The 20,318-nt window shown below is 41.3% G+C and overlaps 1 protein-coding gene across 1 annotated transcript; it reads right to left on the bottom strand.

The window, feature by feature from the left end:
* Nucleotides 1-9,585: 9,585 nt before the first annotated feature.
* Nucleotides 9,586-16,355, bottom strand: ywhag2 (3-monooxygenase/tryptophan 5-monooxygenase activation protein, gamma polypeptide 2). The gene is made up of 2 exons (XM_061719641.1): nucleotides 16,095-16,355; nucleotides 9,586-11,720 (listed from the first exon to the last, which is right to left on the bottom strand). Exons 1-2 carry the CDS (start codon nucleotides 16,179-16,181, stop codon nucleotides 11,064-11,066), a joined length of 744 nt encoding a protein of 247 aa, XP_061575625.1. The 5' UTR covers nucleotides 16,182-16,355; the 3' UTR covers nucleotides 9,586-11,063.
* Between the last annotated feature and the right edge of the window lie 3,963 nt (nucleotides 16,356-20,318).

Genomic DNA, 20,318 nt, shown 5'->3' with positions numbered 1-20,318 from the left:
AGAAGAACTGGAAAACCCCCGTGATGTCATGCAAAGGCTTTCTGAAGAGTCTGTTTTAAGCCTGTTTTTCGTCACTCTGCACATTTTCATATTAGCAGAAACTGAGTTTGCCCAACTCTCGTTAATCCAAAAATGGTGAAATGGGTGAAACAGGCCCACCTTTCATCAGTCGCCACAATCAAGCTATTTCAGCTTTCTTAGCTCATGCTAAGCACGGAACCTGACTAATGTTAGCGTGCTAGGTTCTGACTGAATCTGTCTTCTCCTCATTTCTGATGTCACTCCCAAAATGCCATTTGAAACGGGTACTGTGAGAGCTGAAACGAGACCTGCCAGAGCTCCAACCAGGCGCCACCTGGATCCCTGGCCAGTGGACGCTTAGCTGACTTCGCTGAGGCTCCTCTGGACCCCCGATGGAGCTCGGTCCTGGCAGATCTGTGCTTTTTAGTTCATATTTTAATAATCACTGTTCATATACAAAGTGAAGAAATAACCTGTACCCTGAGCAGGTCCATGTGACAGTACAATGACAGAACAAAAAGGTTTATATTGTGAAATACAACAACATGTGAAACCTAAACGTTACCAATTTAGTCTTTACGTCCCCGTAAAGACATTTCTTTAGCCCCTGCAAGCTAAAATGCTTCATTTATATTCCTGCAGTCAGCTCATTTTTCAGCTCGCTGCAGTTATGTGACGCTCAAAGAGGAGTGTTTCTGAGCAAAGATTTCTGTGGAAACAGTTGCCATGCAACAGCACAATACAGCTTTCATGCAGAGTAGTAACTTCACTGTATGACTGCTCTTTTTCTTTAACTCCCACAGCTCTGTGACATCCTGCTCTATTCTCTTCTCCTCTATTCTCCTCTAATGTATTTTCAAATGCATAATAGAGCCTTTATTGTGGTGCTGTAACTGTGGTGTCATTGTTTCATCAGTGGTCAGAGGAAACTTTGCTTCAGCGTCCGCGCCCACATCCAGACTCCCTTCAGTTTCCACGTTCAGAGCCAACGAGTTCAGCCTCAGTGTTTATCTAAACACCAACCCCTTACTTTAACCGTTAACCCTCAGTTACAGCCACAAAACTGTGTTGAGCCTCTCCGGTCTCAGCCAGCTCCTCGTCACCGGCTCCTGTTATTCACCACGTCTCAGTCGACTGCCCTGCTGTCAGTTGAACTGTACATCCCCTCCAAGCTGCAAAGTAAGAGCAGCTTTTTTCAGTTTTTTTCCCCTCTCAATTCTTTCCTGCACTGTGGGGAATCCCCTGTGCCCACATACATAATGAGTCACCAGCTCAGATATCTAGCGGCGGACCCACAAACGAGGCGAGGCGTCAGCTGGCACCGGCTGGACGTTTGTTGTAGACAGAAGCGATGGCTTTTCTGGGGTACAGATGCTGAAAATAGAAAGACATGTTTATTTCAAGAAGTGCTAATTGAAAAGAAAAAGGTTGCATATTTGATGTGCTTTTTGGCTTCCTCGCCGCAGACACTTACACAATCAGCCTTCTGTGAGATGGTTTAACACAAAAAGGTCAGACGGGCCACTTCCTCTGACGATGAGATCGCTGGAGGATCCTCGCTCTGCTCGGCTACAGCTCACAGCCCTGCAGGATCTGAAATAATTACTGAAAGAGAGAGGTGCAGCAGGAAGTGAGCACAAGTTCATCCACCTTCCTTTGGTCGTTAAAGAGTTAAAAACATCAAAAACCGATGAGGAAACGAGGAATTTTCGGTGCATGCGTGTTATTTTTGACGGCTGCAGTTGTCCTGTAACGCGAGGCCCTGAAAGAACATGCAGAGTGATGTAACCGAGAGAAACGGGGCGGGGAGGAAGGGTGGAGGAATTTATTTTAGACTCACCTTTTACAAACTTCTGTTCATCACACAACTCTTTGTAGTTATGAATAATCACATCTGGGGTTTAAAAAAGAAGAAGAAGAAAAAAAGAAAGAAAAAGCAACCGGGAAGCAAAACTGAAAAGACTGCAGTGCTTATTGTGCAGCAGCCAGATGGAGAGTTGCAATGTATCCTGGCATGTTTTGGGACAAGTGCTCCCTAAAATAGCATTTTAAAACCTTCGGCTGAACGTTGTGGGACTTTCTGATAAATTATACAAAGTGTTAAAGTTAGTCTGAATAATTCATCTCGAAGCAGTCATGCATATCAGCTGTCTTTGTGCCAGGGAGAGTCAGCAGCCTTCTGCATCTTATCATAATTTAACACGGCAAGAAACAATAGTCGCATCATCGTGGGATAAACTTCAAGAAAACAGCGAATATTAGTGGAATCATGTTATTTCATGCCGTTGCATCGGTTTGCTTGGCTGGCAGTAAAACTGATGAATCAGGCTCTTTTAACTGGAGACGTGAACTCTCAGGATCTATACGGAGGCACAGCGTCTATAGTGGCGAGGCTGTCACATTGATGTCTCTGGTCTACTCACTGTCTACTCTCAGGCTGCAGGGAAAACTATTTATAGATCCGTCTCTATTCTCAGTCCCTTCCTATTCTCCATCTCTCTTTTTCTCTCTGCTTTCGTGCCTCTAATGGGTTGATATTTCTGGAGCCTTGCAGCTATTATCTTCTTTGCATCTTTGAGGTGCAGATCACACTATGTTGAATCATAAACTTCTGAAGCTCAAAGTGTCGGTGCAGGGAGCTGCTCAGAAATATACAGTAATGTAATCGTGTCAGGCGCTGGCGCGGAGGGACGGTGAATCAATATAACAGTAATCCAAAGGTTTCATTAATAATGACCGATTGGTCATGAGCTGCAACTTCTCAGCTTCTGGCCTTAACAACCACAGAGCATCATCAGTCGTCCTCCGAGTTGTCTTTCAGCAAAGTGTTAATTGTTGTGAGTCAGTGTTTGGCATGTTGTCTTGCTGATGACAGACCGCAGAGCTCCCAGCTTTGCCCTGGCACCCGAAAAAACTAGCCATGACAGCCTTATGGTTTGGTTGATGATGAATAGCTCATCAGCTGCTGCCGGGAGCGTGATCTGCATGAGGTCAAAGGCTTGTTAGTGCCAGTAGTAAAACGCTCTAAACCAGACTGCTTTCTTCTGCTTCACAGCTCAGCCTATCTCAGCTGGAGTGCTCTGCTTTTGTGGCTGCTCTTCTGATGTTTGTCACAGGTCTTTTGAGGCGCTGCTTCTCTGTGAAGAATCGGTTGTCTGCGTACTTGGGATCAGCTATGTTGCTGAAAAGCCTAACTGGTTCTCTTAGGTTCAAATGTTTTCGCAAGATTTGAACAACGCCCTTGTTCTTACCAGACCTAAATGCGAACAACAGGATCTTTGCATCTTCGTGGTTTGAGCAGTAAGGAAGAATGTTCTCCCCTGCACCAGTCAGGACACAGCAAACGTTTCCTGCAGCGTCAGTCAGTTGTCTCAGTTTCATTGTTTTATATTGCAGATTTTCAGTGGTGGAAGAAGCCTTTACTGAGGAAAACCACGACAACACTTTACGTTATTTTATTCTTCAGTGAGAATCATCCACCGTGTTTATTTGATACTATTGCATCTTTATTTAAATGCAGTGGCGTCAATTCAGTGGAAGCTAAGGTATGGCAAGGTTACGAGTCACAGAACTTAACTAGAGTATCAATCAACACATCCAGCAAATACTCATCACAGAAGTCTACTATGTAGCTGATCTGTGTGGTCACGAAAATTGGAACTTTTTCAAATGCAGTCTCACTCACTGCAAAAACTCAAAAAAAGGAATATTTGTCTTATTTCTAGTTAAAATGTCTAATTTTTAGTCAAAAAATCTCATTACACTTAAAACAAGAGTCATCACCAGAAAAATTACTTGTTATTTGACCATGTTCACCTGTTTCAAGTAAATTTTCACTTGAAATAAGTAGAAAAATCTGCCAGTGGGACAAGATTTATCTTCTCATTACAAGCAAAACAATCTTGTTCCATTGGCAGAATTTTCTACTTATTTTAAGTGAAAATCTACTTGAAACAGGTGAAAATGGTTGTTTTTGAGTCTTGTCTTAAATGAAATGAGATTTTTTTTTACTAAAAATTAGACATTTTAACTAGAAATAAGATAAATATTCTTGTTAAGATTTTGAGTTTTTGCAGTGTATAATAACTAGTGAAATCGATCAGGTTGTTCTGATTTGCATTTGTAGTTGTTCTATATGTATTAAGTAATAGAATAATCAATACAAATAGACACAGAGTAATTCCATAAATGTATTAAAAAAACAAACATTTACATTTTCCCTTGAAGCCAAGGTGTGGCGGCTGCCATACCTTGGCTTACCCAATTGACGCCCCTGTTTAAATGTAATGACAAATGGCTCCACTGCTGTATTGGTGAAGCTCTGGATGAAGATTGACGACAGATTTCAGGTTACTTTCTAAACCGATATAATAATGTCAAGGGTCAAGTTGACCTCGTTACAATGTTTGTGTAACGGGTCCCAAGCTGGGCCGGGTACCACGTCACAATATTGAATTGTTGGGTCAGTGTCTCGCTGTTAACGGTCTCTGAAAAACAGAGGTGAAGATCACAGGCAGTAAGAACACTGAACCATTTGCGTTGCGTTCCAAAACTCCTCTGAGGAGGAAACGGAAATGCCCTGACCCATATAGAGGGAGCACCTGAAACACGCAGCACCACAGGAAGGTTCCATTTCCCATCCTAGTGATCTATAGTGAATTACTACCAATATTATTTGGCTGAATAACCATTTGAATAAGAAAAATAATAAATGTACAGAATAATACTTTTAACTCTTAAGTGCATAACATTTTCAAGAAAAATAATAAAACTACTCCACTTGTGAGGGTCTCACATTTGCTTTATTCAAATAGAAATATTCAAACTAAAATGACGAAAGAATCTGTAGCAAATATGTAGGCTTAGAATAGGTGGAGCGTTACCCATTCACTTTGCAAAGGCTCTGGTACTCCTCACATTCTAAGCTGCTTAAACTGGTACCGATCGTACCAAACCAATTAAAATAGGACGTTGGCGGGCTGATACAGGACCGTCCACGGGTAACTATTCCAAACCATCCAGATGGCTGCAGAATTGCAACTTGCAACTTGGATAAATACGTTGTTTGTTAATTTTTTTTACTGCAAGACTGACAACACTCATTCACTGTCATTACTTCTCCACTGCACACCATTTTTGCTATCTTTTGTTGAAATTTGTCTGGCTGTTGCTCTGCCTCCATCACATGCTTCATTTCTGTGATTGCTTGTGTACCTGGCCACTGGCCATTTAATCTCTGTAAGATTGCAATATTTATTCTTGCACAAGTATTATAATTGTAATAATATACAATTACCTAATTGTTCATTTACTAAAAGTAAGTTGTTAAAATCTTCACAAGATTTACCAAAAAGGACCATTCAAGCAATGACTTTTGATGATTTTAGTGAATGCACACGGTATCAGGTCACTACATGATGATGCAATGAGGCTTGTCAGGTTACTTGTCATGAACGAGATTTGTTTTCAGGCTCTTTCAGCAAGTCTCTTATTAAAAAAAAAAGAAAAAGGGAAAAAAAAGGAAATGAATGAGTGGTAGTGCTCCCCATCTATTCATGCAGAGATTCTCACAGCTGGGGATACTGCAGTCACCTGGATAGGACACGGAGGACACAAATTAAGCATAATCTGCTTTTTTGAAGATGACGAATGACCTTTTGAATGTTGATGCCACATACATTTGGAAGTATACTCAATAGTGACCAAAGGTTTAATAGAGGAGATTAATCAAGGTTTTTTTTTATTGAAATGAAAGCAACATACAGATTAGCAGAAGAGAACATGAGGCAGCTCTCTTATGTCATCCTTCCTCATCTTGTAGTGAAAATCTTAGGGGCTGAGTTTTACTTTTACTCAGTATGTGACATGCAAAACATGTGGTGTTTAAAGTGGCTATGTTTTATTTTTCTGTGTTTTTGATTTATCTACAATGTTATTATGATGAATATCATTGCAAATGTGACCAAAGGCTCAAAAAGGTAAATATATATTTAACTGTTACTGTGCACAAAATACTTGTTTTCACAGTTGTAAAAGAGCTTCCTTCATAAGCTCTTTATGATGTCATAGATGACATAATTTCCTCCCGGCATCACCCATCAACAAGAGCAAGAGCCTCAGTGGTCAATTTAAAAGTGGAAGTTTAGGACTGTGCAGTAAAGACCAAGTATGTTTCCCATCTCAGTGGATCTAGCAAGTGTGTATTTTAGTGGAAACAAATGCAACGATCAGTTGCTGAGTCTCACACGTCTGTGCTCTGTCTCGTATAAATGCATCCCATGCAAAATATTGATCAATTTAATTTACTATCTCTTAAAGGAAAGTTTGCAATGTTTACTCAAAATGTGTAACGGCATCTCAACTCAATTTCTGAGCTGCTGCAGACATTTTCTGATTCAGTCAGAGTTTTACCTTATTATGGGGAATGAAGGAAATGTAGCATTGATTATGTACTGATATGCTGCAAACGTATATCTTACTTGCAGCAGGAGTTGTGTGGCTCTGTCCATCAACAAGCCTCCAAGAATGTAATCAATCAGAAAAACCTGAATCCAACCTGCACATTTACAGGATGAGCCTCGCCTTTTTCATTTTCTGCTGAGTCATTCAGAAATGATTACAGACTTTGGAGATATGCTGGGTGGAAAGCTTTTCCAAGAGGCGAGCTAGCAGGAACTAATATTAGAGCACTGAAAATGATCAGAACATGACCAGTTCCTTCACAGACTGGGCCGGTTAGTGGACTTTATACCGGCCAGACAGCGTTATGAGTCTCCCACACGTCTCCTGTGGAGCTACATGGCTGCTAGCATTGGCTGATAAGAGTTCATTAAATTCAAAATGCACCAAAGTAACCAAACTATCTGAAGTGAAATACATATACAGCGTCCAGTATTTAATTTTAATGCTTCATCAGACGTATGTGCTCTTTCATTTCACTGGGCTGTGCACGGACGCTTAACCGCAAATTCAGTCCAGGTGATTTAGAGAGCACTTGCTGCTGGTGACATATGCCTCAAGGATAATTTGTGCGTTGTCATCCTGGCCTCCCTCATGTGAGGATCTGATCGAGTATTCACTATACAGATGGAAAAGAAGCAAAGCTAAACAACTTTCCACTTCCTGTAGATTAAACCATTTTTAAAATCATTTTCTCCTTGGATGCACGTTGATTACATCGATGAAAAAATCTGAATTAATTGTATATATATGTATGTTTGACATACAGTGAACTGCATAAACTGTATAACTCTATTACATATATCTGTTTAGCTTTGCTCTAATTCGAACGAATTTGACATGAAAAGCACAGAATTCAATTAGTAGCCGCTGGAGATTCAATTACACATCCATCAGTGGGCCCCTGAGTGTTTTGGGTTGTATAATGTCACCAGAGTTTCCCAATAACCATCATGGCAATGCGCCTGTAAGTGTTGCGATGCATTAAAGCCCCAGCGTGAGGATAGGTTGTCTCTGATTCCTCATCCCTCATCGTGTGCGATGAGCTTTCTTTATTTTTTTTACAGGATGCAATAGGTGTCTGAGCAGTGCAGCAAGGAGCTGGGCTCATAGTGGGATACTTATTATAGCCCTAGCAACAGGAACGGGATTGGTGGTCGTGGAGGGTGAGCCTGTCAGCTATTGGCTGGCGTGGAGGACCTTTCAAAGCACAGAATTTCATCTCATGAAAGGTTCAGTGCAGCAAGCTGCAGCAAGAGGCTGCAGTCTGAGGGTGGGGGAACCATCAGCCTGTCACTTCAGCTCATCACTCAGCGCAGGGGTGTGACTCCCACATTTAAATACAATAGTTTTGCATATCAGCCCAGATAAGCTCAACCATTCCAGATAACATATCGAGCAGGTGAAGTAATGGCGACACTTAGTGATTATGATACGGCGGATATTATCTTATGGAAGCCCCTCTCTGCTGTGATTTTAAATTTCCTCGTCTATTTTAGAGATACTCGTTGACCTAAACTCTAATTTAGTTGACAATCATTGAGGCGGCCCTAAAACAGCCGCGTGTAAGATTTTCTGTGGAAGCTGTGTCAGCTGGTAGCGTCTCTGCACTGCAGCTACAGCAGACTCCATCTCACATATTCACCCGCAGACACTCGACACATGCATCAGTGCAGGCACATGCTATACATACAACACCCACCTATATGGATGCAAACACTCACACACGCCACACGCAGAGTTACGTGATCCTCAATGAGTTACGTAAGGTCATGCTGACTTCCTGTTTTAACTTGTGGGCAGAAATGTTGAAACTTTGGAGGATGAGGAGGAAGGAGCCCCGTCGGTTGTAGTACGGCATTACGTGGCTGCATCACAGACAGAAATGAAAATATAGAATGATAACGATAAACGATAACGATAAACAAAATTACTTTTAATGGGCAACAGATGGCAACCAAAAGAGCATACATGTTTTTTTTTTTTCATCTATCGCTCCCTTTTGCTAGTTTCCAGAAGGTCAGCTCCTAAGTTCGAACCAAATCCTTTGTATTTTTTACCTCATAATTTGTACTGTAGCTGCTTGTCATCGTGACACAGAAAGAAAAAAAAAGGACCAACGTCCAAAATAATGAAAACTTAAACAAAAAACACAAACCACAGATAAGAAAAAACAAAATTAAATTCATTTATAAAGGAACACAATGTGTGCCCTCTTGGCAATGAAAGTCTCCTGACATGAGTTGTTTTGTTGGGTTTTTTTTTCTCAAAAACATTCAAACAGTAAAAGCAATAAAAACCTCCACTAATGCTACAGACAAAACTTGAAAATGAAAGAGAAGGAACATCTACAGGCTCTGATTGGCTTTTCATGCTGTTTATTTGGCGAGCCTTGGAGACTGTCAACTCTTCACAATGTTAAAAATAAATCAAAGCAGCTGTGACATACTGTGAGCTCATGGTTGACTCATGATGGTGACATAATTGGCATACATGAGTAAGGTTGTGGGACTGACCTTAAGGCTTTTGGTTTCTCTCATAAGCCATCATATCTAAAATAAAGTAAAATAAAAGCCTCCAAACAACCATCTGTTTGGAAAAATAAACTGCCATCCATAATATATTAGTAATCTATAGAAGTAGCAGCATGATGACGATAAATCCATTCAGAAGTTTTTTATGCTCTTTAGCAGCTTCGTAGTGTTTAAAGTTTGTTCTGCAGAGGAGAATTACCCAACCAATCAAACGTTATTGAAATGTTTACTCTATTAGTGCGCATTGGTGTTGAATATTCATATCTATGTGCCGTACAGAAAGCAGACACACGTATAAGTGAGGAACCATTGAAGGGAAATGATTGCATCTCTGGCACATGCTTCCAGGAACTTAAAATACGAGCGGATACACTTGTTTTTACTGTTAAAGATTAACTTGCAAATGATGCATGTAAATGTTACAGGCACTAAAAGAAAGCACTCGCCAAACGAAGCTTTAAAACGGTCTATGAAGTGGGTTTTTTTGTGTTTTTTTTTTCGCTTCATAGCAAATGAACTCATGGGTGACAATACAACAATACACTGGACCACCACGGAAATGGTGCACGTATAATTTAGACATGTTCTTTTTTATTATCATAGCTATTATTTCGGTTCTTGTGCAACTGCTACATAATGACTCACATTCAAGATATTATGTCACTCAGGAACAGCTAAAAGGTATAAAAACAAACAAAATAAAGGTGTATTGTCAGAAATAAATTATGGTCCATGTATGTGACTTCATAACAGAAACATTGAGCTTTGAAACGTCACCATTATTAAAACCGGATAGCATGACAGAAAAAAGTACTTAAATACTGTTCAATGAACAAAATATATCGTAATCATACTTCAATGTGACAAACACCAGTTGGTAAGATTAAGTGAGCACTGGTGAGTTATATATATTTTTTTAGCTTCGTCTTTTTTTTTTTTCTTTAATTAACAAATTAAATACATATATTTGCATGTCACTATAGCAACGCCCATTACAGGTCAATTTTTACGATCACCATTTTGGTAGAGCAAATCAAAAACCATAAACAAATTGAAATAAATTAGAAGTTAGAAATCAACATCAGACAAAGCCTGTTTTTCTCAGTCATATGAATACTTAACACCAACAGTATAAGTTAATAAAGTCAAGCTACTGTATATAAATACATCACCAGCATGCACAATATTGAATAATTGATATAATTGTTGTCATCATCTTACACTGAAGAAACAGTATAGTAGGCAAGTGCATTTAATAAAACAAATACAGAAGTAAACCACAAACTCTGAAGCTGCTTTTTTTTTGTAATTTTTTTATTTATTTATTTATTTTAAGTCTCTGCCTTTTGTAATCTTCACCTCCAAAAGAATCAATGGTTCCAGTGACATACGACAGACTTATCTGCAAGATGCCAAATACGCTTAAGACAGAGGGAAAGGAGTAAAATGTGCGTTACCTAGTCTCCTTTTTAATTACTCTCTAATTCATCTCGTCAAATTTGGGGGATTTTTTTTCTTTTTTTTTTTCTTTACTGCTTTAAAACATTCTCTTTGTTAGTGTGAGTGTAACGTGAGGGGCGTTCAGGGCCCTCTCCCGTATATGGTCTACAACTGGAACCAATGCAAACTAGTTTTGTGAGGCATTCCCATTAAAGCATTTTCTCTCACGAGTGACTCAAATGCATCCCTATCACGCAAAAACCTAAGTAAGCAGCTTATCTTGACAGAACAAGATCAGTTCCTATGCCAGTGTGAGGCCGCCATTTCAATCCAACAACAACCACTTCAGGCTGATTGACTGACATATCAGTGGTTTTGGCAAATGTCAAAGAGAAAATCAAGAAGACGGAGGCCCCTTTCAACTGTATATATATTTCTATATATATATATTTAAACTAAGATTTAACCTCCACTTTCACCTCTCTTTTGATTCTTTTCTTTAAACACATGGAAAAATAAAGAACTGCTGCTGCGGTAGTATCATCGGCAAAAGCGGCTGCCAAAGTCCACCGGCCCTTCATAATTTTTTTTTCGTCGTGTGGTTTATCTTTAATTGTTGCCCTCCCCTCCCTCGTCATCCTGCTGGTCACTTGTCCACAGTGTCAAGTTGTCTCGGAGCAGCTGCATGATGAGAGTGGAGTCTTTGTAGGAGTCCTCGTTGAGGGTGTCTAGCTCAGCGATGGCGTCATCGAAGGCGGTCTTGGCCAGATGACAGGCCTGCTCCGGGGCGTTCTGGATCTCGTAGTAAAACACAGAGTAGTTGAGAGCTAAGCCCAGGCGGATGGGGTGGGTGGGCTGCATGTGCTCCTTGCTGATCTCGTGAGCCTCGTTGTAGGCCTTCTCCGACGACTCCACCACCGTGGCCCTCTTCTCCCCCGTGGCCACCTCGGCCAGGTACCGGTAGTAGTCGCCTTTCATCTTCAGGTAGAACACCTTGCTCTCGTGCTGCGTCTCGCTGCAGTTCTTGATCAGGAAGTTGTCCAGGAGGTTGAGCACGTCCTGGCACACCGCCTCCAGCTCCTTCTCGATCTTCTCCCGGTAGGCCCTCACCATCTCGATCTTCTTCTCGTTGCCGTCGGCGGAGGTTTTCTGCTCGATGCTGGAGATCACCCTCCAGGAGGAGCGCCGGGCGCCCACCACATTTTTGTAGGCTACGGACAAGAGGTTCCTCTCCTCGTTGGACAGGGCCTCATTCAGCTCTGTGACCTGGAAGAAGGAGAGTCCAGACTGTTTAATCACAAGCGCCACATTGCTTCTACAGAACATACAAACTCTCACAAGGATTTTATTTTTTTTCCTTTTGGGAAACTAGAAATCTTTTGGTTAAGACTCCAAAAAAAACACCAACTGCAGCATCCCTTCATTTCATCTACCACTTTTTTGTTTCCAGTCTCTTCCACTGATTCCAATAAACTAATATCGTCCCGTGAGAATATATTTAAAGCATCATTTATCTGGAGGGTTACTAAACTAAACAAGTCAAATTATCAAAGAGTGATGAGATCATTAGTTAAAGAAAATAATTAGTTTCTGTACTCATTTTGACAGCGCATTATCCATATTTCATGAAATAATCTGGTCAAACAGCAGAAGATGAGCAATATTCCCCATCTAATGTGTAATATCCAGTTTCCATGGCAATCCATTCATTTAGAGTCAGTAGATCCAGCTGCCACGTGTACAGCTAATGCCAGTTAGTGCGAAATAATATGATTGAAGTTAGTTGGGGGGGGGGGGGGGGTTGAAGACAGCTAAGATGTTCCCACGAGCACTCAGAGGCAGCTGCAGTGTAAGTGAAAACCATCACTGCACCGGCGTTTCACGTGTCCCAGTGACCTTCTCTCAGGCTCAAACTGACCTTTTTACCTGTTTAAAGCCCCACGCTGTGACATCACTCTGAGCTGGACCGTTAATTTTAGACATGGGTGCATCGGTATGACAGCCGAATGGTCATTAAAGAGGCTGCGTGGGCTATAAAAAGCTTATATTACTCACGGTTTTGATTGGAAAAGTGCTCAGATCAATAACCGTGATGACAAATCTTGTTTAACTTCGAAAAAGCCATCTCACTCAAGACGTGAAGCAGATTTAGTCACTTTTCGTAAGTGAAAAGCTTCCTCATCGATGGGCTAGTGCGATATCATGAGCTGCTCCTCTGATTTCTCCATCTCTGCTCAGTCAGAGGAGCACAGCGATGGCTCCAGCCACGTCATGACGAGCGGATGGGGAGGGGTGCTCCACCTATAGAGACGGAGTGGCCTTCACAATGCCTGCTCTAATACTCTCACACACCCAATGACCCCGTTTGACTGCAGGGAACAACTGTGTGACATTTACAGTCGAATGAGCTGCATTCCTATTGATCCAATGACTCATTAGCTTTTTTTTTTATAAAGGGAACAAATAGGCCAACACTAAATATAATGATCACAACGCTCACACGTGCCAGCTGGAGTGCTGCTACATGTACGGACGCAAAAGGAACACATATTTTAATGTCGAGTTGTAATTTTAAGTACTTCCTTGGCACCTTTCTAAACATTACAAAGACATTACAACGATATAACCGTCAAGAACTTTATTCAGGGTATTTGGAAAATAATTTCTGCCCTCACAAACTACCCCATCTAAGGATCTTTTGGTTTTGCATTGTCGGTAAATGCGTCACCACAGTTTGTGGAGACATGTGCTGGTCACTTCTTAAATGAAAGATCATTGAGTCCAGCAGCTGCATCTCCACATACATTTTTCATGAGGAACATGAAGGTGAAAGCCTGCCATTAGTCCCTTCTGGCCACGATGGCAAGGGATTCCCTTTGATTAGAGAGTGAGCATACACACCCCTGCAAAAAAAAAAAAAAAAAAAAAGAGGGCCCAGTCTGGACCGCACTGACATGGCAGATTGTTTAAAGGGAAAGGAATCCCTCCCTGTTCACACACCATCCCACCTCCTGCAACCAGAAACCCTTGATGACACACGATCCGCCAGAGCTCGCTACTTCTCTCCCGAGGAACATGAGACAAAATGTTCCTCCGATGGAGCAGAGATTTTAATCAGGGTGTGAGCTAATGCTAGGCTGACCAAACGTCCTCTTTTCCCCGGACATGTCCTCTTTTTACGTCCTGTCCGGGGCGTCCGGGGGGGTTTTATAAATTGATGATAATGTCCGGTTTTCCTTTTGTGTGTGTGTGTGTGTTTGTGTGTGCGCCCTCATGAGACGTTCACTCGTAAAGCCTGATTTATGGTCCTGCGCTAAATCGACGCAGAGCCCACGCCGTATGGTACGCGGCGATGCCCAACGTACGTGCGCGTCGCCGCGTACCATACGGCGTAGGTTCTGCGTTGGTGTAACGCGGAACCATAAATCAATACCATAAATAAATAAATAAATCAGTTTACGGAGGTGGTTTTACTGCTATTTCAACATTTAGACTCATCACCAGAAAAATAACAGCAGAAAAATAACTTATTTGACAATTTTCATCTGTTTCAAGTACATTTTCACTTGAAATAAGTAGAAAAATCTGCCAGTGGGACAAGATTTATCTTCTCATTACAAGCAAAAGAATCTTGTTCCACTGGCAGATTTTTCTACTTATTTTAAGTGAAAACCTACTTGAAACAAGTGAAAATTGATGTTTTTTCCAGTGATGAGTCTTGTAAGTCTTTAAGTCTAATGAGATTCTTTTAACTAAAATAAGACATTTTAACTAGAAATAAGACAAATATTCTTGTTAAGATTTTGAGTTTTTGCAGTGATCCATTTTACTTATCCTGTGAAGGACAGAGTCATATTGATAAGTTCAGAAAAGTGTTTTTTATTGTTGTGTTTTGATGTATTTGATGTAAGCCCAGTGGATATTTAAAGCTTACAGAAGGTGCTATGTCATTCCTGCAGTATTTCTGCAGGTGTTTTGGTCACTGCTATTATTTGTAATTTATTATATTATTTGTAATCAGCACAAATGATCTGTCCCCATATGATAAAATCCACCATCCCCCCTGATTTTTTTTTACAATTCGAGTACTGACTGTAACTGTTATTATTTTAGACATAATAAAAAAGTTGAGTGACTTCTGAGAAGCCTATCCGAATTTCCGTCTTTGAGAGATATTATTTTGTAATATAACTGAATATTATATCCATACATATAAACTTTAAATATATTAAAATGATAACGAATCTTTGACTTTGAGTAAACTGCGAGTATCATTTAAGTAGGCTATCTCGTGGCCGGGCCGAGTGTCCTCTTTTTTGAAAATCAAAATATGGTCAGCCTAGCTAATGCGGGCTCGGGATGCTGCCGGTTCCAGTAAGAGCTGCTGTGACACAGCGGTTTTTTCTTCTTCTTCTTCTTTTTTTTTAACATGCTGGTGCATCCAGTAGCAAAATGTCTTAAGAGCTCAGAGAGAGCCCAGAGAGAGAGAGAAGGAGAGAGAGGGAGGAGAAGAAGACAAAGGCTCCCTCCTGAGCACTGGCCAATAAGAAATGAGAAAGACAATGTGTGGCAGCCCTGTCATCCTCTTCACATCACATATTGCACTATTTAACCAGGGTCGTTACCCTAAAATGATTTTTAAATTACTGCTGGACATCTGTCCTGACACACACACACACACACACACACACACACACACACACACACACACACACACACACACACACACACACACACACACACACACACACACACACACACACACACACACACGCGCACACACACACACACACACGCACTGCACATTCACACATGGAGCCATACTGGTGCGTGAGAAATCTCGTCAAATGGTAGAAAATCTGATCAAATCTGATCAAAATGACACTGCAGTATGACAAAGAATATTCTAGAGAGAGAGATCCTTCTGCATGTGTGTTAAAGGAAGGGCCAGCTCTTATTGGAGCATTTTCCAAAGCAATCATGCTCAAGATGATGCCCCCGAAGCCTCGTTTAGTAGCATTAAAATGAACATTTGTGGAGTCTTATTATCGTGTTAATTGATTTGACAAAGAGAGGAGGTGGTTGAGGAGGAGGAGGAGGAGGAGGAGGTGGAGGAGGCAGCAGTTGCTTTTCCCGAGCAACCTCACATGGCTCCCAGCAGCAGAGGTTCTTATAAATTCAGCATAATGGAGGGAGGGGTGGTGGGGTGGTGGAAGAGGAGGAAAAAAAGGCAGTTAATGCAACAGAGCAGGAGCATTAATGTGATGCGAGGCTCTTATTAGATGAGAGATGAAGTCAGGCCTGCATGCATTACATTGCAATATCCTTGCATTGAAAGGTAGAGGCGACAGAAAGGCACCGCCCAAAGAGCTGATGATTTGGACTCAAGCCCTGAAAAAGGGGACTGGGAGCTGATCTTTAACTGGCGACAGTGAGATAAAGACATCATTAATTATTATTGTCATTATTTTACAATAGTTCTCAGTTGTAGTGCTGTTAGTGCAGAGGGGGAGTGAGCGCAGATTTACAGCTCACAAAGTCGAAATTGCGCAACGCGCCTTTACGCAAATGGAGCCGTGATACCACACACACACACACATTTACAAATCTTAATTACTATCTCCTTTTGAGTGGACTTACCGATTTCATAGCAGCTGCCATATCATCATACCTCTCAGCTTGTTCAGCCAGCCTGGCTTTCTGCACCAGCTGCTCGCGATCAACCATTTTCTTCAAATGATATTTGGCTGCTTAGTCGAGCTGCTCTGCGTGGGGTTTTGTGGATGAAATGACTGATATTTCAAATCGCAATGCAGTGAAATCCAACGCGAACCTACTGCTGCAGCTGTTGCCTGCTGTCTGTCTGAGATCCGCGCAGACGGGACACCCTCTCCCTCTCTCCCTCTCCCTCTCCCTCTCTCCCACCCTCCCTGCCTTCCTCCTCTCTCCTCCTCCTCCTCCTCCTCCTCCTCCTCCTCACACACTCTCCACGGGCTGCGTCATCACTGGGGAAGGTGGGAGTCTGTGCCAATGATGTAACACTCCATAGATGGACCAGAGGGCGCAGGGGCCGCATTAGGGTGCAGTAGGCTCTAGGGAGGCTCTTGAAAAACCACCCAATCTCACACCTCCTCTTACCACGCTCACCCATAAGTATTTGTATTTTATTTTTAGAGGAAAAGAACCACCGACAGTACATATTAATAATAACATTTTCATGTAAATATGCTAGATTATAGCCAGTGGCTAATTTGCATCTTTAGTCTCTGCAGGTTGATGTAAAAGACACACATACAGTCAGGCCAGCTGACAGTCTTGCCGGGGCCCGGACAAAATAATCTAAGATGGGCCCCCCTGTGCCCGGATCTCTCCTTCTCCTCTTCCTCTCCTCTCCCTCTGCTCTTCAGGTTTTTATACAAGCTAATGGACGTTAACATTAGAGCTAGCCAGTTAGGTTAAGTTACAAGGTTGGTAAATGTTGGCTGCACTGTTTCTTACCTTGCTCTACGCTGACTTTATTAATTCCAGCTTCACCGTCACCCCCTTTTTAAAATATTTGTGTAGAGCAGGGGTGTCCAAAGTCGGTCCTCGAGGGCCGCAGTCCTGCATGTTTTAGTTGTTTCCCTGCATCAACACACCTGATTCTAATTAACGGTCGTCACCACCTTTGTCATCAGAGTCTGGATAGTTCTGTTGATGACCGAGCTCCTTGTATCACGGTTTGATAAAAAAAGGGACACATCTAAAACATGCAGGACTGCGGCCCTCGAGAACCGACTTTGGACACCCCTGGTGTAGAGAATCTATGAGGCCTCTATTTTCTTCTTCTCTTCTTTTCTTCTTCTCTTTTCTCTTCTTTTCTGAGCACCGGACTTGTGCTGACCGGACATTTTGACCATTCTAATGGTTGAATTAAATGATAACATCAAATTTTGATCAGCGGCCAAACCATGTGTTGGGGGTTCTTGACCAATATTTCAAGGACAATTATGAAGAAAACAAATAACAAGCTTTTATGTAACTCAAATACTACATATTTTTTCCACAAATAGCCATATTTTGAAACATTTTGAAAAATGATTCCATAATTTAATGAGAATAAAAAAAAAAAATTAATGAGGGCCCAGTTCTGCCCCCCCCCCCCCCTACCCTGGGCCCGGGACAACAGACCCGTTTGTCCCCCCCTATCGGCAAGCGTGCATACAGTACATACAGTCCAAGAAATGATGACACACAGCATCATTAAGATAAAACATACAATCAAATACACTAAGATGTAATATGAGTGCAGACTTGATTCTAGAAGCTTGTTCTTAAGTGTTTAATGAAGGAGGTGAGGGTGGGTGTGTCTCGTATGACATTTGGTACTGTGTTCCATGTATGAGATGCTCGGTATGGAAACGCTGACTGCCCAAAAGCACTTTTTCTGAATGGGACAATACAGTCACCTCTAGACCCTGCTCTGGTTAACCTGTTCATGTTTTTCTTTATAACTATATTTAATGGAGGTGGAGCCAGACCACGGATGATTTTATATACAAGGATCCAATCTGAGTATTTAATTATATTGTCCCGGCTCAAAAGTTCATATTTCTTCAAGATTGCACAATGGTGGTACGTGTTGGACTTTTTATCTAGAATTTTCAAAGACTGTTTGTATGCAATCTCATCAGGCTTTAGTGTGGATTTACATGCCATTGCCCAGCTTGTTATACAGTAGGCGCTCTGGGTGCCTTGAAGGGCGCTATATAAAACCAAGTAATTATTATTATTATTAGGTGATATGTAGTACTATCATTGCATTAAGAAACACTTTGGATGAATCAACAGTTAAATTATTTCTAATGTATCTGAAGTAAGAGAGATTAAATTTTATTTGATTCATAGATCTTTTTATTTGTTGTTTGAAGCGTAACTGTGAGTCTATCATGATTCTCAGATAGTTGAACTCCTGTACAACCTCAAGTCTTGTTCCCTGTGTCAGGAGTTATATCAGCACTTACTCTATTTGAAAAAAACATACAGACAGTCTTTGATACATTAAGGTGTAAATGAGAATGTTGCAGCCAGTTTGACACATTAGACATGGCAGCTGATAAATATTGTGCAGCTTGATGTTTTGTTTTGGCATATACATAGACAACTGCATCATCAGCATACATTTGGCAAGTAACATTTGATGGACAGTTATTTGGTAGGTCATTTATGTATAGACTGAATAACAGTGGTCCCAAGACTGAACCTAGAGGTACAGCAAAAGAATTTTCTAAAATTGCAGATGTAGTGTTGTGTACTTTAACACACTGTTTTACACCCACACACCCAAAAGGCCCTGTCCCAATACACCCACTTCCCCTACTTTTCAGCCCTGCCCCTAAATTTTGCACGTTCCCGTGGTGGTGGTGTCCCAATTCCTCTTTTCATCTAGGGGGAGTGCGGAAAACGAGGGTAGTGTGTATGAATCTAGCCCTTCACAGCTAGGGATTTCAGATGCACCCTAGCTGACCTAGGGCCAGAAACATTTCCCAGAATGCTTTTCGTCGTCATTTGCGGACTGAATCAAAAAAAAAAACATGGCGGACATTTCTTATTTTTTAGTGAATAAAATCAATATTTTGAGTTAGTTTCTGCATAAAAATGCGTTTTGATTACATTTCTAGCGAGAAATATATATTTTACTTTCATAATATTCACTCAGTGAATGTATATAATCACTCGCTTGCCCGTTGTTGCGTAGTCTTTTTCAAACCTCGCCAGAATAAAGGCTGATTTATGGTTCCGCTTTACACCAACGCAGAGCCTATGGCGTAGGTTACGCAGCGAAGCGCGCCGTACCCTACGCCGTAGGCTCTGCGTCCCAATACACCCCCTACTTTCTACCATTAGCCCTACTTTCTACCACTATCCCTCCCTCACTACCACTACCCCTAAAAAAGAAGCCACAGATTTTAGGGCACTTGAAATCTTCCCAGGGCCCTGTCCCAATACACCCACTACCCCTACTTTTCAGCACCACCCCTAATACACCCCCTACTTTCTCTGTGTAATGTATGACTCTATCCATTTGATTGAAGCCAAGGATAACTTAAAATAAGATAATTTAGTCATTAAAATTTTATGATTTACAGTGTCAAATGCCTTACGCAAGTCAAGAAAGACAGCTCCTATGACGCCACCTGCATCTAATTTTGATTTCATGTTTTCCAAAAGATAGCAAATGGCCGTCTCAGTAGATTCAATTCAATTCAATTCAATTTTATTTATATAGCGTCTAATACAACAGATGTTGTCTCTAGACGCTTTCCAGAGATCCAGAACATAAACATAAACATAAACATAAACATAAACATAAACATAAACCCCCGAGCAATTATTACATAAACAATGGCAGGTAAAAACTCCCCTAGTGGGAGAAAAGCCTTAAGCCAAACAGTGGCAAGGAAAAACTCCCCTTTAGGAGGGAAGAAACCTTGAGCAGGACCTGGCTCATAAGGGGGGACCCTCCTGCCGAAGGCCAGACTGGGGGAGTCAGGGACGTCAACAGCACACAGCAGGCATGTGGAAGCAGTAGAGTGGTTTTTCCTAAAGCCAAATTGCATTTCATTTAAGGTGTATGGACTGTTATTAAAGTGCCTAATAAGCTGTTCAGCCACTAATTGTTCAGCTATTTTGGAGACTACCGGGGGAATGCTAATTGGTCTGTAGTTACTTATTATTGTAGGGTCTCTGATTTAAAAATAGGTGTAATGACTGCGGATTTCCAGGAATTAGGGAAAGTACCTTCATTTATTGATTGGTTAATAATACCAGTGATTGGAGCAATAAGAGGTTGTTTAAGAGTTTTAAGTAACATAGTGTCCATAT

This window comes from Cololabis saira, chromosome 4 (assembly GCF_033807715.1).
Source record: "Cololabis saira isolate AMF1-May2022 chromosome 4, fColSai1.1, whole genome shotgun sequence".
NCBI classification, from domain to species: domain Eukaryota; kingdom Metazoa; phylum Chordata; class Actinopteri; order Beloniformes; family Belonidae; genus Cololabis; species Cololabis saira.
Note: the sequence above shows the minus strand (reverse complement) of the source record. Positions and strands in the feature narration are given on the sequence as shown.